This window comes from Haliaeetus albicilla, chromosome 4, assembly GCF_947461875.1.
Source record: "Haliaeetus albicilla chromosome 4, bHalAlb1.1, whole genome shotgun sequence".
Classification (NCBI taxonomy): domain Eukaryota; kingdom Metazoa; phylum Chordata; class Aves; order Accipitriformes; family Accipitridae; genus Haliaeetus; species Haliaeetus albicilla.
Window position 1 is genome coordinate 28,194,328 of NC_091486.1, and position 23,673 is coordinate 28,218,000.

Consider the following 23,673-nt stretch of genomic DNA (forward strand, 5'->3'; position numbering starts at 1 on the left):
CATTTTTAATAGATGCATCTATTTATGCATATGCATAAAATAGAAATGTTGGCCATTATGTCAAAGTAATGCTCTGCTAGGCTCTTGCCAATAAACCCAGAAAAATCAGGTTTTAAGATTCCAGTACTATAAATACACCCGCGAGGAACCTCAGCCGAAGGCCAAGCCCCAGCACGCCGTGGTGGAGGGTGCGGGACACGTGCTGACCTTCTGACTCGCCCCTCGGGGCACCCATGGCTCAGGATACCCTCCGTATTAGCTTATGCAAACACAAGTGGCGTGCGAAACATGCCCTGCTGAGAAAACGTTGATCGTTTTGAGGCTCAACAAGAAAGATTCAAGCGTAGTTTGTTCTTTTCTAAAAAATACTGGCATTTAAAAATACAATCCTGAAACACGTATGGCAATGAACACTCTCAGGGACAAATTGAATACAAATATGCTTCGTGCTACTGTTGTTCTGCTTTAATTTCAATACGATGCATTCAGAAAATTAGAGTGTGTTTAGGAAAATGGCTCATGATGAGAAGAAATTAATCTTAGCAAGTCTATATATATGCAAAGTAGTGGATGGGTTGGAGGGGTTAGGAAAAAGAAGAAATGTTTTCTTCTCATTAAGTCAATTTTTTTCTTTTCTTTTTTTTTCAGGGGAAAAATATCACAGAAATTCCTTGAAAGGTTTTAACTATAAAGCTGGAAAACGAAAAGAAATTTACTGAGCACTGTTAACCTGGTCCTTCCATAGGCAGATTTGCCCTTAAACAAAAGGTATCTCACGTGCCTGCCTGCCAACGCCAGCTAACCCTCCGGAGGACTGGGGTCCTTTTTGCTGTTTGTGCATAGTAATTCAGCACCTTTTCCTGAAGATGCTGTGAAAGGCCTTTTTAAAAAGCTTGTTTCTCCCAGGCACCACGGCTGCAGGCGAGCTCGCGTGGCGTGCCGGGTTCACTCAGCAGTAGCAGGGAGGTGACAGCCTGACCCCGGGGGGGGAAGCGGGGGGTCCTGCTCCCCAGGGCAGGCACGGACCGGCCGCGACGCCCGCAGGGGCTGCCCCGGCCCCGGGCGCTGTCGGGTCAGCGGTGGGGTGCAGCCGAGGCAGGCTGCCGGGCGCAGGGCTCGGGGCTCTCGCTCAGACACCTAGGCCGGCATCTCAACGAGCAAGCGGGAGACAGTGCTTGAGAAACAGCTCGCCGTCCCCGACTGTGAAAGCAGCGTTTTGCGTGACACCTCCTTCCCAGGCACAGGGACTCGCCTTTTGCTGGGTTTTCGGTTGATTCTGGTTGCTCGCGTACGCCCTGAAGCAGATGACGGAGGCTTCAGGCGCATCGAAGGCGAGAACAGGCCTCGTTCGGTACTGCCGGTGCCCCGGCAGGGGCTTATCTGATCGCACACCCCCGAAAACACAGGGAGTTGCGTGCGCCCAGCCGAGCCCTCTGCCCTTGCTGCGCCTTCCCCCTTCCCGGCGCTCCGGTCCCCGAGGGAATAACGTCCCACACACACGCTCCTCTGCTCGCTCTGCCGGCGCTTGGCTTTGGCGACCCGCAGCCGCCCGGCCGGGCCCAGGCCGAGGAGCACCGCCGAGCCCAGGGGGCCCAGCCCCCCCCCCCGGCGCGGGGCGCCCTCCCTGGGGGCCGCAGCCCGCCCCTTCGCCGCCGGAACCGCGACGCCCCGCGCCCCGGCCCCGAGGCGGCTCCCCGCGGCCGCGGGCCGGCCCGGGCGGCCCCGGCAGGAGGCGAGCTGCGGGCGGCCCCGGCAGGAGGCGAGCTGCCGCCGGCCCCGCTGCCATCACGTGGCCGCCGAGTTTTCTCCCCGCAGCGGTATGAGGAAGTCGCAGCCGCCGCCGCCGCCGTCCGCAGCCGCCGCCGCCGCCTCCTCCCCGCGGCGCGATATGTGAGTACCCGCGGGCAGGGCGCCGGGCCGGGCCGGGCCGACCCCGGCCTAGCCCCCCTGCCCTCCGGCTGCGTCCCGGGCGGCGGGAGGCGGGCGGGCCCCGCGGGCCGCCGGGCCCGGCACCTGCGGGCCCGGGAGCGGCCAGCCGGGAGGGGAGAGGGGGGCGGTGAGTGGGTCTGGGGGCGGGCCGGGGTGCGACGGCGGGGGGCGTGAGGGGGTGTAGGAGCGCGGGGCGGGGCGGCGGCGCTCCCGCGGGGCTGCGCGCACGGCGGCCCCGCGCCCCCCGGCGGCCCCGCGCCCCCCGGCGGCCCGTCCCCGGTCGCGGCCCCCGGGCGGCCGGGCGGCACGGCTCCCCCTCCCTTGCCCCGGCAGGCTGGCTCTCTCCGGCACTCGCCTCCCGGCGTGAAGCCCCCGCCGGCGCCGCCGTCCCGATGGAGGAGCCCGCGGCGGCGGAGGAGTGGCAAGGGGCGACCCAGAAGAGGAAGGCCTGGGCCAAGAGCCGGGACTCCTGGCAGGCGTCGGAAGCGGAGGATTTCTCGGCAGCGGCGGCGGCGCTGGCCCGCGGCGAGGAGGAGGAGGAGGAGGAGGAGGAGGAAGACGAGGAGGAGGAGGAGGACCTCGCCGGCGGAGAGCTGCCGCTGGCCGCAGAAGCAGGTCAGTGCCCGGGGGCGGCGGGGCCGGGGCGGCAGCCCGCGGGCCACTGGGACCCCCGGGACCCCCGCGGGCCGGCGGCGGGGGGGGGCCGCGGTGGGCCGTCCCTGACGGACGGGCTGTTCCTGACTGTCGGCTTTTCTCTCCTGCTCCGCCCTTAAGGCCACAGCGTTCCCAACGAGAAGATCGCGATATGGCTGAAGGACTGCAGGTGGGTGCTGCGGCCGAGCCCGCCCCTGCCGCCCCGCTCCGGCTCCGGCCGCCGCCGGCGGGTCGCCGCGGGTGCGGGGCAGGAGCCGCCGTCCCCCACGCGGGGTGGCGGGGCCGGCAGTTCCCGCGTCGCGGAGGGGAGGAAATCTCGGCGGCGTCCTCTGCCGTGGGTGAGCGTGGGCATCCCTGCCCGCTGGAGCCGCGTTCGTCATCGGCGCCGGCACCAGCCCTCCTGGAGCGCCAGCACCCTTCGGTGCTGCGTGGGTTCTGCCTTAGCTGGGGTTGCGAGGGGAGCAGGAGCGTGCGTACGTACGGCTAGAGAAGAGCTGGCTTTTGGCACCTTTTCTCTCCTTGGTGTCTCGTTAACAAGGCTGAAGACCTTCAGCCGCTGAGGGAGGAACTCGGCTGAGGGTAAGGAAGGCAGCATTGTTTGGGGAGCTGCTCTGTTTCTCAACGAGGGGCTCCAGTTTAGAGCCTCCCCCGTTGCCTTGCCCGGTTTTTGCTGCAGGTTTAAAGAAACGGTGCTTCCACAGCAATAGCCTCTGTGCTTAGGGGTCTTCAGGAGTGACGGCACAATTTAGACGTAACGATTTATCCAAGTCTGTTTCAACGTCCTGCCATCCTTAACTTGAGACATGGTATATATATTCCGTGTTGCTATTACAAAATACTTCCTTGGTGTTTGGAACAGGCTGATGGCATTACTTTTTTCTTCATCCTCAGTCACATAAAAGCATAAATGCTACATCCAGTAGCAGCTGCTTTTGTCCCATCTCTTTCTCCATTCAATCCTAGCAGCCCTTGGAGCCAGAGTGCATGGGGAGAGGCTAACAATTCACTTTCCAGTAGCTAACAATGACATTTCAAGGCCTCTCCTACTTGATATTTCTGGTTTCCTTCTCCTTTTGAGAGCAGCTACTTTAAGATGAAAATTTACCTCTGAGATTAGCTGTGCCTTTGTGATCTTTTGATCCAGTAAGCGGCTGACTGAGCTTACTCCTGTAACTGAAGTGTGGGCTGCTTTATAGCTACAGGGTCCTCGCTATAGTTTTCTTCAGATCTTTACAGGCTGTACCTTGGAGGGGGTGTTGGCAGCTAGACGCTTGAAATCATACTGTATCCCTAAAATATGGTGTTCAGACCTGACAGGCTGTTCTTCCAGAATGCCAGAATGGGAAAACATTTTTCTGACGTTACCTGAAACATGGTGTCCTGTTGGTCTAGCAAAGTATATCCTTAAAAATAAGCGTTACGAATTCAGTGCTTTATTAGAAGTATTTTTTGAGCACGGAGGGCAAAAAAATGGAGAGGGAAGAGGCCCCTGAGGGAGGAATTCTTCCTAATGCTGCAGTGCCACTTCTCTCCTTATCTGCAGGATTTCTGTCTAGAACCTTCCCTGGCCCTGTGATCCTTACCATTTCTGTACAGAATCTAAGGAAGAGCACAAAACTGCAAACTGACAACGTGGACATCTAATAGAAGGTCACAAATCTTGAGTAATAACACAAAGCTTGCAGTTTTATTCCTGTGCTCCGGTAACTGTCTGTTGTTAAAACTGGCACCAAATGCTTCTGCGGAATGTGTTTGCATCTCTGGCAGTTGATTCCCAAAATATGGGAATCATATTTTACACTCTATTTCCATATTTTACACATAAGGAAATGAAGCAGGAATTTACCCTTTTGCTAATGTGGGGATGCAAATTTAGTTAATGCATGTTTGTGAAACCCGTTGTGGCCCTTCCATGGAAGTCTTTCAAAGTATAGCTATTTACTGTTGTAAATCTTTTCAGAAGAATCTTGTGTTCTTCTCAGAAAGATAAAATTTGTATTTTTTTAAAGATCTGTTAAATCAAGCTATTCAGACTGGAGTTAGCCTCTGACTCTGTAACGTCCAGAGTGCATGCATTTATAGTTGATATTTGGGAGGAGTGATCCCAGCTGCCTGAAGCGGTGCATGGTCCCTTGTGTTTTAAAACTCCAGAATGGTTTCATTTTTTTGTATCTAATACACATATGGGCAGTAGCTAGTATGTGCAGTAAAGTGATTATGCAACTTACACTGTTACAAAGTGACGGCAGGTATAGAAACCCTGAACTTATTGTCTGTTGATAACAATGTATATAGGAAAAGAGGACAGCGTTGACAGATGACAGAATAGCCCTACAGATACTATAGCGTGTCATTTAAAAAAGAATACTTAAAAACAACAGTCGTTGTGAAACTTACAGTTGTTGTCCTCCAAAAATTCTTATCTGTTTAATAACACTGTTTGCTGTGGAGCTTTGATTGCTACAAAGTGTGGGTAACATACACAGACTGAGCTTCTGTTTCTGGTCCATCACACAAACTCATTCTTACAGGTTAGCTCTGTTGCAAAAATATAGCCATTGCTACAAGTGAACGTTCAGTTACTAAAATGAAGTATTTTCTCTGTTACATATTTTCTAAAAACAGCCCTTCCCATTTTGTCTGAGTTTCTATAAGCTTTTGTGAAATGTACATCGGAAGAAAATTGGCACTTTAAAAATCTCATTTTTCTGGTTTGAGTTGGCAGCAGCACAAAAAAAAACTTAATATCAACCTATTGTATAAATAAACCTGCTTATAAGATTTATTCCTTTGTTTGTTTCCAAAAGCACTGACAGTGTTATAATATGGATAAAAAGAATTACCAGCTGTCCCTTGATATTCATGTTAGCGGTTTGGGGCTCTTATTACTTGGCATTTCTGTTTCACAACTGCTTTGGAGGAGAGAGTAGGGTTCCTAATATGCCTTGCTATTTAATTTGGTAGATATATGTTTTTGGGGGTTTGTTTGTTTGTTTGTTTTTAAAAACCCAACCAACAGCAAAACAAATCAACCAAACAAAAAAAGCAAGTGTGTATCACACTGTGATAAGAATTATGGAGGCTTAAGAAATGTCAGATGTTACCCAAAGTTTCTGGTTCATTCATGTTTGGGGAATCTCATGCCTTTGAGAAAGGCACGCTTTGCTCTCTCCCTGGTATTTTGAAAAGGCATTTTGAAGTAATAAGAAAGCTTACAAAGGTTTTTCGTTTTAACGCTTGTAAAGCTAAGACAGGAAACACAAGTGTTTGTATTATACTGATAGAAAAGAAGACATTTTTGTCAACTCTATGGTGACGTGTCTTATTTTGACTGAGTATATTTAAACTCTGCCAGTAATACAGGGGATGCGGGAGGTATTTAGGAGCCATCTCCTGAGATATGCAGGAAGTGAGTTCTCAAAATGCCTCAGAAAGAAGAGATTTTTTGCTTCAAGTTTAAAATAAACATGGCTCCTGCCCAATTAAGGCTTTAAAAGCTGAGGTTTAAACACTTTCACAGCACAGTGCAAAACCCTTGTCCCATTCCTGAAGACCACCCTACCTCAACTGGTAGCTGAGCAAACAAACCTCTGGGATGAGAGGAAGCCTTGAGGCTCCATACGGTCCTCTTACCTGCTCAGTACCTAAGTTCCATGGCAACGAGGGCATCAAGAGTTCATTCAGTTCTCTTGTAGACTGGTATTGAGAGAAGTTATTGCCATATATGTTAAAATACAACAATAAATGAGTCAACACAAGTGGAAAGCCGTAGGATCCCTTGATCCAGGCACAATCCCGCTTACTCGCTCTTTGCTCTGGCTGCCCTCTGGTTGCTGTTGGTCTCCCCACGCCGCTCCTCCCCGGCCGCCGTGCGAAGGCTGCCGGGACGTGCTGGGGACCTGCCGTGATGCACCTCCGGCAGGGAGACCTTGTCCTGAGAGCCCAGCAAGTGGAAGGGTCCCCCAGCCCTAACCTTCCCAAGGGCACAGGGCTACTCTGAGACAGAGCTGGCCAAGCTGGCTTGTGGGCCTCACTGGTGAAAAACAGCCTGGCACAGAACGGCGGAGCTGTCCGTGCTGTTGTCCAAGAGAATTTTTGTGTGGATACTTGCCCCTTATTTAAACTTGTGTTGTGTCTAGTTCTTAAATGCAAGTTTTCCAAAGGCAAGGCGTATAAGGCAGCTGTGCCTGTGTGCAGCAGTGCAAGCAGGGCAGCAGATGGGTGGTTGACAGGGCTGCTTTTCTGGTAGCTGCTAACATGCTGTAGAAGTGACGGACTTAATTTCTGAAAGAAAATGCCTGCTTCGGTGGTTGCTTTTACTGTTTTCTGCCAGCTGGTGCGTGCAGCACTGACCTTGGCTGTCAAAGTCACTGCCAGCCAGTTTCTGCATCGAAAAGGTAGAGACGTGGAAGTAGCCACCAGGGAAGGAGAGGGAAAAGGATGGGAGCGCACCCATCAAAGCCAGAGAGTAAACAACCAGCATAGTTATTACCTCAGAACATAAGGCTTGTTGCAGCGTGACAGGCTTAGACAATGTGCCCTAAGTTCTTTCAAACCCTGACAGGACAGACACGCAGAAACCCGGGAGATCTGAGCCTCGGCAGAGTCTGTCCTGTCATCTGAGACACGCTCGTGCACCTGGATGCTCTGGCTGTTCACCTTGGCGTCTCACCGTGGCGGGGCAAGTGAGCTTGCTCCCTATCAGCAGGCCACACGTGGAAAGAGTGAACTCTTTTCAGAGGGGAAAGAAAAATAAGGTTGTGAAATGTAAGGTCTGTTAGAAAACAGATGCAAACTTTCCTTGCTTAATTTGGCCATGGCACCAAAACAAATACTGTATCAGAGCACTGTTTACTTTCAGGTCTTTGGGCAGGTTTATGTGTTTGTCTAATTAAAAACCTAAATGAAACATACATAATATAGGCACATAAATCATCTGCTTTCACTTGCTTTATGAGTATTATATTTCTGAATTTGTTTCGGACTTTGAGAGTTAATGCTGTACTACTTAATAGTGTCAGGTCTTTGGTTAAACATGTCTCAGAGACAAGATGTGGAAACATCCAGCTAGTGTCAACAAGTGTAGCGTGAACCCAGAGAGGGACTGGACCTGTCATTTGTGTGGTTTTTGCTGCTCCTTTCGGGCACCATGAGGTTCAGCAAATCCCCTGCCCTTCAGGGAGCAGCAATAGGAGGGACCATCCAAATAAGAGCCAACATGAAGAGTCTATAAAGTATCAGAACTGGCAAGTGACAGCTAACATAGCTGTCAAGGTTTTTATCTTGTTCCTGATCACCAAATACAGCTTTTCACCCCTCTCCCCAAGAAGTTTTAAACGTAGAAAAATGGCAGCAGTTTTTGTCACATAAATGAGATTGAATTAGTCGATTCAAAAACCCATGCTCATTTTTTCTGGGTGTTTTGCTGAGAAGCCCATTTTCCTCGACAGAGGGCTGCTGACCCTTAAGCTTTGCCACTGCCTGGTGTTTGAGTGTTGCAGTTGTTATTAACCTGTTTTGTTGTTTTTCCCTACAAGGCGTATTTGTTCAGAGGGCCGGGGATTGTTTAGGAAGTTACTGCCAGTCCTCAGATGTTTGTGCTTTCTGGGGGCGGAGGGAGGGACAACTGCTGCTATCACAAGCTTGTTACACACTGTAAGGAAGGACATGAAGCAGCAAGTTTTTAAAGTAGTATTAATCTCTTCTGTGGTTTCAGAACGCCTCTGGGAGCCTCCCTGGATGAGCAAAGCAATCCTCTGTTGAAGGGTAAGGAAAAGCTTTACTTACTGAAATCTCTTTTGCTGGGAACTGCGCTTTTGTGGACGTTCACCTGAGACCTTGGTTCTTTCGCAGTGGCACAAACCACAGCCTAGTCGGCGTTGCTGAGTTATTCTCACTGTGAAGCAACTGTGCCTGAGAAACTGGAGAAGGGAGAAAAGATCAAGAATAAGTCTTTCTGGAGAGTTTATTAAGCCCTAAAAAAAACCCCAAAATGTGCAGAATGGGGAGGTTGTCATTTCCTCTCCAAGCTGGCTAGCATTAGGCAGTCTCTGCCTCTAATAACTCTGGTTGCCACACCTAAAAATTTTACTATCTGAGCAGGTCGGAATACTAAAGTTCAAAGTACAGCGAGAATGTGCAGGTAGTGACAGGGTGCAGAGGAATTACTTGCTGTGCCTGGAGTCTTCGCTTCAACTCTTAGTCAGGTACAGGGAGAGAGAGGGGAATGCCTAAGCTGGACTCAGACTCTGGATCCCCCTGGTAAGATGCCTGAGGGATAGGTAGGGTAGCAGCAGAAGGCACAGACATGGTGGGTGGTACCTCCAGGTTCCCTCTTGCAATTAATTTGTTTGCAGGTTGACTCGGGGATGTTTCTGAGCACAAAACTAAAGCAGTGTTGTAGTCATTCTCTTTCAAAATAATTTTTCTATGTTCTCAAATATAACTTCTCACTTCTTAGTGCATTTTTACTGTATGAGTAATGCAGGGATTGTAAATGTAGTCTGGTTATATCCTGTTGTATCAACTGAAGTGTCTTGCTAATATCTTTAGTTAAGCTGTTGGAAAGAAAATACTGCAGGATTCTAGTTGTTGAACTGCTAACTGTACGTTTTCAGGCATGCTGGTGAGAAATGGAGGAAGTTTTGAAGATGACTTATCCCTGGGAGCTGAAGGTGGGTGTGGCAGGATTATGACTCTTTTGCTAGCAAAAAAAAAAGAATTATGTTCAGTCATCTGATTTTTATTTTGAAAGACAGCATTTCCCTTCTGGTCAAAGGCAGTTGATAAAGCTGGCTAGAAAACCAGCATGAAGCACATAGAAAAATGCAGGAAGAATTGCTTTTTGAGTTTATTAGACTATGGCTGGTGTTAAACATGCTGGTCTAACCCGAAGGTCAGAGGCAGCCCTGAATTTGCTTCTGCCTTCTCGTTTAATGCCCACAGTGGCAGCACAGCCTGGAGCGCTCACTGAGGCTGTGAGAAAGTGGTTTCTTCTACTTGCTTTTCTTGTCCATCGGTTACTCTTGGCAGCCATGCATGGTCCACTTCCACTGAATCCCTTGGGAGTGGCATGTGCGGGCTTTTGAGAGGAGGAATGAAATTCTGTCAGCCAAGAGGCAAACCCATTAAGGGCTAAGTGCTTTTAAAAATGAAAAGCACCAAAGCTGAGTAAGTATTTTGGGTCAGCACGATATATGCTTTGCTGTCGCTAGCAGCTTGCCTTTTCTTTCTCTTCCCTTTTTTTAAGGGGAAGGAGATGTGGCTGTTCATGGTGGACTTCTTTGTAGAAAAAGACTTTTAGTCTCTCTGTTGATCATGGGTTAGAGGTGTCCATAAACAAACAAACAAAAGCACTGTGGATCCTGTTCTAACAGCAGCATCTTGAAATAAAACAGCAACAAACAGTCTCACAAACTGGGTCCTGGGGTTATCTGCGGGATAAGGCATATAAGACAATATCTGGTTTCAGTGTAAAAAAAAAAAAAAAAAAAAAAGGCAAAAACACTCTTCCCCTTTAGCTTTTAATGTTTTTTGAACCACAGCTTTTGCAAAGTGTCAGAACATGTATAGTAGAAAGCCCTTTTTTCCGCAGCAGTCGTGCCAGTGGTGTCAAAGTAGTGGGACGAGGCCTGGAGGAAGGAAATATCTTTAATTTTTAAAGATTCAAGACTTCGAAGGAAAACAGTTGATCTGATAATGATGGAGAAGCAGAAAATGAGTCCCTTACTGCAATAGATTAAATAGGATTAAATTTTCTTTCTGACAGTCTTTCCCACTTGTTGGATTGCCTGCAGTACAAAGATTTCATAGGAAAAGTTTCTTTGTAACAATAATCCAAGCTCTGAGCATATGACAAAGAATACAAGACTCAGCACATTTTAAAACATCATGTCGCTTTTTTCTTTTCGATTTTTTCCCTTTATCATTGCCAAGTATTTCTGGTTTTTATGAGCCTTTAGCATGATTTAGGCAGAAGGTCGTTACCCTCCTTTTCACGCAACAAAGGTCCCAACACTAGAATCGCTGGTTGATTTTCCTGGGTAAGGATGTGGGTGTTTCTGCTGGGCTTTGCTTCCCATCCGAGAACAAGGGGACAACAGAGCTGCTTGGAGCAGCGCTGCGTGCCCTGCCGGACAGACAGCCCCTTTGAGGCTGGTATGAATAGCCTGCCCTTGTGCATCCGCGACTGCCTGAATCCAGACACAAGCCACAGCCCTGTGTGAATGGTACGGAAGGCATCAGGCAGGGTCCTGTAACCCCAGCCCCCTAATGAGCTGTCAAAACCCATGGTTTAGCTGTTCAAACTAGTCACCAGCTAATCCATATAGATAGGCTTACCTTCATATTATAGGCAAAAATATTAGAAAAAGAAGAAATGTCATGTCTGTGTTCTGCATACATTTAACTTTCTTCGTGCTGCCTCTGAAAAGGAGAGAGGCTGTGAGGTTGCCATGTTTTGCTCTCAGTTGCTGACTGTACCCCACTGGCACAGCGAGTCAAGATGTAGGGTTTTCCTGGCAGCACGTCTGACATCACTTTGCTCTTTTTGTAGCTGATTCTGAGGGCTGCTATAACTTACGCACGCTCCTTGCCTGTCTCCTGGGGCAAGATTGTTAATGTGGAGTCGCCTCTTTGGGGAACACATAATTTAAGGCTGAGGGTCAACTCTCTGGCTTGTCAGGGTATTGATTTTCTGAAAGAATGGCATGGGATGTTCCCGTGTGGAGCTTGGCTGATCCAGCTGCAGAAAGTGCTGACTTCCCTGTGGAAGGCTGCTGACCAGGTGCTTGGTACCTGGTGGCCGGCCTCGCTCCAGAGGCCTCTTGACTCTGATGCGGCCACTGGTCCCATCAGCACCGCAGGCTTCACCTAGCTGTTGTCCGTGGATTGCACAGCTCGGGCAGCCGGGGCCCTGCTCCACATTGAGAGTGGTCTGTGCTGATGAAAAGTCTAATGAATATAGTCTCAGTACCTGGCCGTGGGGCCAGCTGCCTTTCTTATGACCTTTACTTTCTCTACCGGAGCAATCCTCTTATGCCTGCTTCTCCTCCTCCCCTTCCCACCCGGGAATAGCCCTGCAGCTGGTAATCGCGTCTTCAATTGCAAAGCAATAAATGCTTTATGTGACAATTACTAGCTTACTGCACATTAAAATTAATATGATTAATGACAGTATGTAAATGTGTGTCCATGTGAGGTTTTATTTTAAACAGAGCCTGAATAAACCAGATCATCTTTATATCAGCCGTATATTAGAAATCCTTGTCAATCACATTTACATGGGAAGAGAAAGATCTGGCTTATGCGGGAGTATTGGTTAATGTGCTCGCTGCCTGCTTCTTCATACCGGTTGTGGGAAGCGTAATTCTGAAGAGGCCTGTGTGTAACTTCTTGTTGTTTCTCTACAGCTAATCATCTACGGAGTGATACCCAGATGGAAACATGGTAAACATCTTTTTTTTGTTTGTTTACTTCAGAGAAATATTTATACTGGAGGGCGGGAGGGAGAGGGGGCAGTGGAAGTTGTGGAGGCTACCTCAGAGCTAAAGCTCTTCTGCTCATGCCTGTTTACGTGAGACGGAAGGAGAAGATCCAAATAACGCAGAGACAGTCATTAGGAGATGCAGAAAAAAATTGCAGATTTTTATTCTTCCAGCAGACGTGACGTAGATTTTGGGGTAGCAGGAAGAAAACAGAGAAGTGACAAATCTAAGTAACTTAGTATGATTTACCTTTTCCTCACCGATCCCTCACCATTTCAGAAATTTCAAGGGAAAATTAGTTTTACCCTTCAGAGCAGATGTCCTTTGGGAGCGGGGAAAAAAAAGACTTTGAGAGAGGAGAGGCTCCTGCTTTACAGGGAGAGCTGCTAAATAAAATGTGCTGAAGGTAAAACCCTATTGAGACTTCAGCAAATACTGGCACAGCCCCTGTGGGCAGCATCCTTGGTACTCCTCCTGAGCCGGGCTCCATAAACGTGCTTTTAGGTGAATCCTCTGTCTTCTTTGGTTTCTCAGTGGTTGTTCTGTTGTGTGTGTGTTAGGATTTGTACAGTAAAACTCACCCTGGGAAGGTTTGTTCCCCAGAGAAATTGGCAGTAACAGTACGTTTGAGCCCAAGGTACCACCTGATGCTGCGGCGGCTTCTCCAGATACAGGGAGGAAATAGTTTGGGATTGGGAAAGAAACTGGCCAGCAGTCTGGGTTGGAGCTCATCTTGCTCCGTCTCCTCCAGCCTGGAGCTCTTCAGCTTCCCCGGCCACCTCTGGGGCAGCTCGCAGCCTTGCGCTGCTGGTGGGTGGCAGCTGGGGCTGAGGGGGAGCTGGGTACCCGAGGCACGGAGGGGTGGTCCTGCCACAGGGAGGTGGTCCTGCCACAGAGAGGTGGTCCTGCTGGAGGAGGCAGCGGCATGGGAAAGGCAGGGCAGGGCGGCTTACGCTAGGCTGGGCTTCCTCGCTGGAGGAGGGTGGGATCGGGGAGGGTGGGGCAGCAGGGGGAGATCAGGGATTTGTTTTCTCAGCTTGCATTTGCCTTCGAATTCTTACCGTCTATGTACATTTTTACTGAGGCGTCCCAGGGTTCGCTTTTGTTATTGTATTTCAATAAGTGACATGGCTAATATAAACCAGATAACACTGAAGGGGAAAAGAGAACTTCAGCAGCGCTGGAGGCTTAGCTCTCCTCCGAGACAGACAGTCGAGTCCCGGAGCAGCAGGGGTTTATCGCAGGGGTCTTCTCCGTTTGTGTTGACAGCAATGGTGTGCTGGCGAAGGAGAGGAGGCTGCAGTTCCACCAGAAGGGGAGAAGTATGAACTCCACCGGGTCTGGAAAAAGCAGCGCGACTGTTTCAAGGTAAAAGGGTACTATGCTTTGAAGGTCATGGCACAGTTCGGTGGAATTTGGCTGCGTTTTGCTGGCAAAACTTCTTCTGTTCCTCAGTTAAATGGACTTGGCTTGATTTGTGTGCATTGTTGCGTTTAGTAGCCGAGAAGGGAATTTTCACTTGGTTGCTTGAAAAACTGCAGTTTGTTTTCAGTTGCGGTTTGCAGTAAATACCAACAAATGGGCCTAAATGTTAGAAATGTCTGAAATTTTAATGACATTTTAAAATCTGAGCTCTGCAGAATAAGGGCTGACTTTATAAATTACAGGATTGGATCTGAGATGTGTCTGGGCCAGTGGCTCTGGTGATGGGAACCAAAACTTCAGATGCAGAGATCTCCACAATTATTTCCTAAAGTAGGCTGAGGTGTAGGAGTCAAAAGTTCAATAGAGCAAGCTGGCTACTGGGCTGAATTAGCAGTTGGACAGGAGGGACTGTGTCTTAAAAGGAGACAAATAGATAGTAAACATCTTTTCATTTGTCTAGTGTTTCTGAATTACTGGAGCTTTATGAGGAAGATCCTGAGGAAGTGCTCTATAACCTTGGGTTTGGAAGAGATGAACCAGATATTGCTTCAAAAATTCCAGCAAGATTTTTTAATTCATCATCATTTGCCAGAGGGATAGATATCAAAGTGTTTTTGAATGCCCAAATACAGCGCATGGAAGTGGAAAATCCAAATTTTGCTTTAACAAGTAAGTACGTTTTTGAAGCAAAGTTTATTTTTAAGTTTTTGAACTACGTAAACAACCCCAAAAGAAGGTGTATATCTAATATTCTGGCAAACCCCCTTTACAGCCTAAAGGCCAAATTCCATTCGGAATCCATAATAAAACTCTTGCTTCGTCTTAAATACGGCAAGAGGTGACCATCAGTGTTGTACACCTTGGGGTGAGGGGAAGGGGTTTATAGTGTGGGAGGGAAGTGAAAGGCATCCTGTAAGATATACTGCCTTCTGGTTTGTACTATTCCTGTCTCTTGCTCCTAAGCTTGTCTTCTGTTGTAGCTTTAGAGCACTGAAACAAATAGCAGTATCTGTCTGTTTTTTGTGTTCTTCAGTATCTGGGTGGGATTTTTGAAAGCTGTCAGCAGCGCCCTACTTCTGTCGTTGTTGAAATCTGGGCCAGTATTTCTATTGACTTGGATAGGAGCTTTGTTAGGTCAGTAATGAGCATTGCTGAAATGAGGGCATAGCTGAAATGTCCTCTTGTAGTTGTAGATGGAGAGAGCAATGTGAGTAACCCTTTTCTTCCTAGCACTTTGTAAATTAACTTGCACCTGTGTACCTGTGTCCCTTTTTTACTTTGTGAAAGCTTTGCATGCTGCTCTTGTGCATTTAGTAAAGGCTCTTCCAAAGGTTTTTCCATTTTTTCATACTGTGTGATATCCCTTTCACATTACAGGACTAGGCAGTATTCAGTCAACCTTTGGGGCCCTTAATATAAGTAGGAGGAGATTTGGGGGATGGGGGGGAGTGGGCAGAGGTTATGATGAAAATCCCCTCTTCAGATATGAAGAAGGAGCTGTCTGAGAATCCAAACCGTCGTGTAAAGATGGATCAAAAGGTCTGGGATGTGATGACAGCAAACGGCCTCGTAAACTCTGCCCTATGTTTTGTTCTTATGCAGGTCGTTTTCGTCAGATTGAAGTGCTTACTACTGTGGCCAATGCTTTTTCTTCTTTGTATTCTCAAGTCTCTGGGACTCCTTTGCAGAAAATTGGTAGTATGAATTCAGTGTCTTCCAGCAAAGAGGCATCCAGCCCTCCCCCTTTAAATCGCAGCAATACAGCCAGTCGGTTAATGAAGACCTTGTCAAAGCTCAATCTGTGTGGCACACAGCAAGCTGATGGTAGCGGCTGCTCAACTCCTTCACCTGTTGAAAAAGGGAAAAGTCCAGCTGAACCAGGGAGCGAGGAAAATGATGTTAAAAATGAATCTAAGTTACAAAAGTACTCTAAAAAGAAAGACTCTCCCTCTTTTCTGGCTACTGTAAAGGAGGAGATAGCCAGTAGTCAGACAAATGCTGCGGACACACATAAACCTGCAAACCTTCCTGCTGGCGCTGAAGATAAACAAGAGGGTACTGTGCCTCCAGCAGATGTGCAAAGCAGCAGGTTGGCAAGTGCCCAGGATAGACCGTGTGAAGAATCTGGTCTTTTGGACTTGCCAAGCCTCAGCAGCAGTTCCAATACATCCAACAGCAGCACCCCGACACAAAGGCTGCCTGCAGCGTCACCAGGTAGAGACCCTTGCGCTCCCCTCACAAACCCGTCCATAATGAATCTAATGCTGCAGCAGAAGGACTCCTTTGAGATGGAAGAGGTAGGTGGAGATATATGACTTTGTTTTTGCATACAGTTTACATAACTTGCTGGCTGCCAGCGGAGGAATGTTCCCTCCTGTGTAGTTGACAGTGTTTTCTCCAGGAATACTTTAAATTCTCCGAGTGATAGGACAGTTGTCACTCTCTCGGTAGGCTGCTCTGACTGATCCTCTTAATGAAATAACTTTGTGCTGCTGCTGCTGTTGTTGTTCCTGAGAGCAGGAAAGTTATTCTTTTTTTCGTCAAGCTCAGGTAACTGCAATCACTGGCATAGCTGCTAAGAACTTTTCCTGTGGAAATAGATCCAGGTTAGGCTTTGTATATATAAGAGCCTTTGGTTTTAAATTTTTTTTTTTGCTTAAATTGCTAACTGGGAGTCACTATTTTGGTGCCTAAAAGTAAATTCAGTTTATTAATTGATATTGACTAAAGATAAATCTGTGGATGGAGCAAGAGTGTTGTTGCATGAAAGGGAAAGGGGCTATCATGTAGGGTGAGGTGCTTCTCTTGTGCAATTTTTGGTTTTGATGACAGTCTACTGTATGGTGATTTGTTCTCTGGAAATTAGCGCAGTGAAAGTCACTGTTTGATGTGCCTTTGGCAATGGCTTAGTTACAAATTCTGTGCTAGCTGCCTTTTAATATCTTAGCAAATGCATGTATCCATTTTTTGATTGATAATTATCCCAAAGGGATTTTAACTCCCAGGTTCCTGTAAGTGCTTTGTTCATTAGGCTAGTAAATGCACAGGGTACAAATTCAAGAACGCAATTTTTTTGCAAAGACTCACACCTTGAATTGTAAGATCTATCTTAAATTAGTAGATATTTTTGAGCACAGATCTCAAAGTGGCTCTTGTTAACAGTTCAGTTAACTTTTTTGTCTATGTGAAATAGATATGTAAAATGAAGGATTGTGATTTCATTGGTGAAATGAATGAAGAAAGCAAGTGAATAGAAAACCCCCAGTGTTTTACAGCGCGTGATGATTTAGTAGATACTGTGTCTAGCATCGTATTGTCATTACAAGCTCTTCTAGATCAACTAATGTTGTAGTTGAAGGCACTCATTAAGTAGAAAAAGGTAATCCAGCCTCTTGTAGTTCCTGTCACTTGTTTGTGCGTGTGTGTCCTCACCCACATGTTGTGTGGCCATCTACTGAACCAGAACAAAGGACTGGTCCAGTTGAGAGGGGAAAAAGAAACCAAGTATATTTTGATTTATTTATTTTTCCTGGCTTAGTTTTCAGCCGGATAATTTTCTTGATCCAGTTCGTTGTGTAGCTGCATAGATGTTTGTGTTGGCACAATGGGAGGGTCTGAGTGGCAATGAATTTTGCTACATTTCCCAGAGGAGAAATCTGTTTTTTGGTACTCTTGGGCAAAGTCGAAACAACTAATATATATTAAAAAAAAAAGGAACGGAATTTTCCTTCAGAGTAAGTTGGACTGTAAAGGGTTATGACATGAAGAAGACTTGCTGAATTCTGCACAAGCCAAATGCGATGCATTTGCAAAGTTTTGGTTGAGACTTTGCAATGATGCCAGGGCATAAACACAGCTGTTTTGGCAAGACAACATGCGATGTGGGATGGTATTGTGGTGAATTTGTGTTTACGCAATATAATGTATACATATCAACTGCCTACAGATCCCTGGGAGGGAGGGATTCAGTCTTGTTGAAGAAACTTTAAAACAATACCTGGCAGCGTGATTTTATTTTTGTGCGTCTCTAAGCAGGGTATAATGAACAATAAACTGTATTAGAAACAGTGACAATAACTCCTCCCTCTGTTTCCCCAGCTTGGCTTGAAGTGCATTCATAAGCATAAGAAAGATGACAGATATATCAAGGAAGCTCTTTCCATGCTTACGAATGCCTTGGAGGTTTGAGCACCCTTCGGAAGTCTGTGGCTGTGAAGATAGCTAGTGCGGGAGTGAGTCAGGGCAGGATTTCCCCCAAACACCCACTCCTGAGGTGGCCAGTTACAGTCTGAAGGTCATTTACCAGCATCAATATTGGCTGAAGGGTTGGAGAAGGAGAGGGGAGTGCTTCTGGGCACTCATGGAGCTGTGCCATGCTGCGGATGCAGCCAGGATGCTGTCTCCCAGCCAAGGACAGGAGGTGGAGGGTATTCAGATGAGAAGAGGCTTAGCTGTTGGGAGGCTGCAAATTTAACCATCGGAAACTGGAAGGTTTGAGAGAATCAAGACACCTGTCCTGGAAGGCCAGTCTGATCAAAGGGCCTGTAAGATTACTTGCTGTTCTTTTTTTTTTTAATTTTAATTTTTTAAAATTTTTCCTAAACTTAAATGATGAGCCCCTTCCATGCGCTCCTGCATTTGGACAAACTAAGGATTTACCCCTTTGGTACAGCCTTCCTCTCCTAAAGGAAGAGAAGCCTCTTGATTTGTTGTGCAAGAGTAATGCTGTTCACTTACTAATGGTGAAAAGTTCAGGCCAAGTACTTCTCAAAACCCTTTTCACTGAGAAAGTGCACCTTTGTGGCTGCTATACATATGGTATCAATGCAAATATAGCGTCTTCTTTAGCCATATAAAAGCTTTTGGGGCTTAAAACTATCAGTATCCTGATTTTGCATTTTTAAGTTGATCAAAAATGGAGATGAAAATTTCATTGCTTGGTAATTTTGAAATTAGGCAGTCAGCCCATTAGAGGGAAAGGTTGGGGGTAGTAGGATTGGGGGTTTTGTGCCTGTAGACTTGCATGTGAACCATTAGGATTTTTTCTGGAGCACACAAAAGAGAAAACAGATTTTAGGTTTTGAACTAAACAAAGGCCTCCCTGTTGAGATTATAGGCATATTATTTTCATTGTTTGAACAGTTCTCTGAGAACTGCTTTCTTAATAAGGCTGTGTTTCATGAAGTGATTAAGTGATTGGATTAATTTTCATGTAGTTTTAAGTTTCCCAGTTGAAATCTGCATGGCTCTGAATACATTATCTTCCTTTTTTGTACTGGAAGACACAAGAAGTATTTCCATGAGTAGTGGCATGGTGAAGTCTGGAGTAGGTTCTGGCAGGGTCTGGGTCCTTCTGGAAGATTGGTGGCTTTTGGTTGATAGGGCAGCAGATGACAGTCCTTATGTGCTGACCTCTTGATATATTTTTCTAAATGTATTTTGCTTGTTCTTTATATTCAAATGAGGGGCCAAGAGTGCTGAATGGAAAAGACACTAGTGTAAAGGTGGTCAAAGGTGTTTTCACAGTTATTTTAGTCTTTGTCAAAGAGGAACTGAGAACTCTCAGTGTTGTCACAGGATGTGACTTCCAGGTCTTTTGCAGGAGGAACGTAACCAGAGGAGAGCCTAGCGCTGTGAGTGGGAGGTGCTGTCCTAAGGATCACTGCTCTCTTACAGGAGCATTGCTCAATACCTAATGAAATAATACGTTGGTTCAAGGAGATGTGATTTGCTCCCTCAATCATTATAGGCTGTTGGATGGAGAAGATTAAAAAAACAACAAAAAAATCCCTGCATGTGCAGTGTATGTAGCTTGGGCATTCTTCAGGACAGGAGCATATTCCAGCTGGCCTGACAAAATATTCTTTTTCCCAATAGATCCAGAGTACAGAGGGGGATCTACCACACGTTCCGGCTTCTCACCAGCTGGCAGTGACCAAGTCAAGGAAAGGTGAGTAGACTTCAGCTCCCGGGAGACAGCAGTCTGCTGAGTGTCCTTCCCTCTCTGAAATGCTGATTCAGATATTTAATACTTCTGAAGTTTCTTTCCTCTTTAGAAATAAAAAAAGATGTGGGTTTCTTCTTCAGCTAAATCACAGAACATTACTGCAAAGTGGCAACCAAATTACAGGCAAGACAACAGCCGTATAACCTCACTGGCTGTTTTCACTTTTGTACAATTGATAGCTCAGAGGGACTGAAATGTTAATTCAGATTGTGTGGGATTTTTTTTTTTCGCTGGCAGATCCTGTAATTTAAGATACCCATTTAAACTAAAATTATATTGTTTTAAACCTAAATTGCATGATACATCCAGCTTTTTCCTATGCACTACTGCTCCGTCTGCAAGCTGGCTGCACAGAAGACTAGTGTCTCTGCACCCGCGGGGAAATCGTGGTCATTCACATGGGAAACTGTGCACTGGCTCTTGTGGCTCACTTAGTTTGTGCTTTCATCTCAAATTCTTATTTATGTATTTTATGGCTTGGGAGAGGGACAAAGCTGATCTTTAAGTTCATTTTGTGATTGTTACTTTGCCCAACATTGGCAAGCGAACTCCGTTCTCTAGCTGTTACATGTAATTAAAGAAGAAATAGAGCTTGTTGGATTTAGTGAGATGCTTAGCTGCGATGCAGTTTTTTGGTGACACATGACTAGCATCGCTAGATACTAAAGAGAAGCAGAAAAACTTGTCTTAAGAAACAGAGATCATCTTATTTGCCTTTTCACTAATGAACTGACAGTCTTGTGAACTGTCAGCTGAATTGCATTAACATGTTTGAGAATGCTCTGGACTAAGCGCTGAAGGTTAATGCCTGGTTATTAGGGATAGCTTATGCTACTAGTTCAGCAGTGTTTTGCACAACACAGCATTGCACTCGCTAGTCATCTTCTGTTACAAACATAGGTCACCAAGAAGGACAACCAGAAACTGCATCTCTAACTGTTCCCAGCATTTCTCCCTTGGCTGTATTTTAAACCTCATGGCTACATGCTCTATGTGATTCCATGTAAAGAGATGTACTCTTTACAGGTCAGGTCTCTTGTTCGCCTGGCCTCAGCAGTTTCACAAAGAGCTTTTCAGAGGAAAGCAACTTAAGGAACCAGGAGCTGCAGTCAGGGAGGAGAAAAATTAATTTTTTTCATCTTCTGGAATGCTGATTTTGTGTTTTCTGTTCCCAGCAGCTATCTTACCCTCTTCTTCCTCCATGCAAAGAAAAAAAAAAAAAGTCAGGAGGTCCTGTGTGTACCTGCTGAAAGGTACCAGCAGCTCTAAGCAATGGGTCTTCAGTATGGCAGTAGTGGGACATGCTGGCTCATGTTTCCCAGCTAGTATATCCCACCCATTTCTGAATACATTTGGCATAGATTAGTGATGACACTTCGTTAGCATGCAAGTATTGCCTAGAATTTTCTATGACTTATCTAACAAGGATGTCAATGCTGATGATAAGCCTGCATGTTTGCTAAAAGTTAGTCTGAGACCAACATTTTGTTTCACCTGGAAGATGTGGAAAGCTTAGGACTTGTTCTATATGGGTTTCAGTAAAATTGCCAAGAAAGAGAGCATTTGGTGGAGAACTTACCCAAAACGTTAAAAAACGGTAGTCAATTTTCTTTGTAAGTTGTCCAACATGGGATAACGTAGAGGCCTGTTTTCTTAGAGATCAGGTGCTCACCAAGTTTGAAGGAATCCAGCGTTAATGGTCACTTATTAAAAACGCTGGCCATTGTGTCTGAACGTGAAATGTCACTCTCACTAGCAATCTCTTGAGGTGGGATTGGCATGAAATTCAAGCAGCGGTCTTCTGTTGCAATGCGATTTCAGCTGATGATCCTCATACAGGCCAACCTCTTTCGGTGGTGTTGGCTCTCCTGTACGTAAGCACCCATAAACAAAAAAATTGTTCCAGATGAACACTTCTCTTGAAGGAATACATTTGTACTTTTTTTTTTTTTCAGGTAGGGGTGCTTCTGTGTCAATTAGCAGGGTTAGTGCTGTTCAGTACAGGCTGTTATAAACCTTGCAGTGTCATTTTACATCTACACAGAGGGCTGTGGATGCTTTCTCTGAAATTTACAACAGATTGTAAGGCATTCTAAGAGGGCCTATAATAAGATGTGAAGTATTTGAATTAAAAAAAAAAAAAAGGAGATTCTCTTTCCTACTGAAATAGTCTGGAGACTTAAGATATGCTTGAACAACACTGAGTCTACTGCTGCTTAGAGTCCCCATTAAAGCATGTTTCTCATTTCAGATTAGCTTTGTTTATAAGTGGTAAGCTTAGATTTTCAAAGTGGCTTGAAAATGATTGCTTTGCTATAGTACTGTCTTTGTTAAACACTTTATAGGGGATACAAAGATTGTATTGACTAGTTTGATGTACTTTTTAGGTTATGTCTTCCAAATGGTACTGAACTGAACTAGTTTATCCATTATGCCCAAAACCGGCATTCTGTTCTTTGTTGTTGCAAACCTCAAATGTAGATGTATTTTTGTGCATGTGGGTTTTTTTCAGGAATGCAGTAGAGAAAAATGAAAAGCTTCAGTTGCTTTGCACTGTAAACATACAGTGCTGCTAAATGTCCACTATAAAAAACCTTATTGCGAAGTTATCTGGAAGGAAGGTTTGTTAGTTGGAAAACAAAATTCTTCCTGACATATTTATACAGCAGCACCTTCCATTGCAAAAATGCCCAACAAATGAGACAAATATAGGTACAACACGTAGAGAACAAAGTATTCTCGAGGCATTGTAATTTGTGAGTGTCTGGTTGCTGACATCAGTGGCTCTATGAAATTCTGAATAGCGACAAACGTGTTTCTTTCAAGGCATCTGACGCTGATAGTCAAAAGCAGTGATTAATTTCAAAAATTTAGTTCTTGAAAGTGAAGAAAGCACTTCACCAGCACTTTCTGTCCTTAATATATTATTGTATTTATAGCTCTCTGTGGGTGCAGCTCCACAGGAGATTGGAGATGGGGGAGTGAGAAGAAAACATTTGGAACAGATTTAGTATTTGTGGGAGTCTGTACTTATCTGTCCAGAAGCTCGGAAATCCCCAGGGACTCTGAGGAGTTCTGCAGCAGGACTCCTTACTGGGCTGGTTTTGGCAGTGCTGGGGTGCAGGGTGCAATACATATGGGAAAAAGGGCCAGCAGATATTTAATCCCATAAAGGAATACTTTATAGATAAATTGGGAATGTCAATTTATTAATAAACTCATGAAATACAAAGCACATTAGAGCTTTGCCAGTACTGCAGGTACAAGAAACATAGATGTTACTAGAGCTTCACAGTCAGTTTCCCTGTATTTCTCCTCCGCTTCTGTGTGAGCAGTAGAGTGATGCAGAAGGTGTAAGGCAAGTACCTGATGGGACTGTTTCGATTGGTGAGACTGACAGTCCATTGGTAACTGAATATTATTTTACAATAGGTGAATTATTCCATTATTTGATAGTGATTCTCTGATAAATCTGTGCTCTCATGTTTTGTAAACCATAGACTTGTTTCTTCATCATCTGTTCATGTTTAGAACTTTGTCAGCTTATTTGATATATTTCTGAATACCCACATTTCTTTGGCATGTATTCAGTGCCTAAATATATTTTGTTTTTTTTAATATAGCTTAAAACAATAATCCAAGGGACATTTTCATTTGTGCTCTGTTTAACTGGGATGTGAGTTTGATTGTTCCTTCTGGTTTTGTTCATCTTGTCTGGTTCCTTTTCCCACACTTTCCTTATTATGCTGCCTCTGGCCTTCTCCTGCTAGCTCAGATTTCCTCTATGTAGTGTGGATAATAGCTTTGGGCTGTGGGGCTGGCATCGTGCAGTGACCTTTTTGCGGAAAGTACAGTTGCCTGCATGGGGGTACACAGGGCAAGGGGTGATCCCAGGTTAGCCCCTACAACCCAGTCTTTGGTGCCGAGTTTTCTGCATTCAAAGTGAAGAGAGGGGAGCCATATCTAATCACAACTTCCTTCTCTTAAGACTCTCCATTGCCTGGAGGCATTTTAATCAAGACCTGAATGTAACTCTCTAGCTTTTTTAAAAAACGTTTTCATGCTTTCCCCTCGTCTGCTTGAATCTGAGGGACATCCAGGTGCCATAGAGCAGGTTGTACATCTGGATCGGTAGTCGACAAGGATGGTGGATACCATTATGTATCAGTACAT

General features: G+C 45.9%; 1 protein-coding gene across 3 annotated transcripts in view; it reads left to right on the forward strand.

Moving 5' to 3' along the window:
• The first annotated feature begins 1,749 nt into the window (after positions 1-1,749).
• ITPRID2 (ITPR interacting domain containing 2) overlaps positions 1,750-23,673 on the forward strand; it is a 42,893-nt gene continuing 20,969 nt past the window's right edge. The window contains exons 1-10 of one of the 3 annotated variants that reach the window (XM_069781595.1): positions 1,750-1,890; positions 2,263-2,544; positions 2,704-2,752; positions 8,300-8,349; positions 9,201-9,257; positions 11,994-12,030; positions 13,338-13,436; positions 13,954-14,162; positions 15,096-15,790; positions 19,371-19,443. In XM_069781595.1, the coding sequence (XP_069637696.1) occupies positions 2,322-2,544; positions 2,704-2,752; positions 8,300-8,349; positions 9,201-9,257; positions 11,994-12,030; positions 13,338-13,436; positions 13,954-14,162; positions 15,096-15,790; positions 19,371-19,443 (1,492 nt within the window). In that variant the 5' untranslated portion in view covers positions 1,750-1,890; positions 2,263-2,321. Of the gene's footprint in view, positions 1,891-2,159; positions 2,545-2,703; positions 2,753-4,170; positions 4,234-8,299; positions 8,350-9,200; positions 9,258-11,993; positions 12,031-13,337; positions 13,437-13,953; positions 14,163-15,095; positions 15,791-19,370; positions 19,444-23,673 lie in introns of those variants that run through there. The other 2 variants (XM_069781597.1, XM_069781598.1) reach the window with 2 other exon arrangements.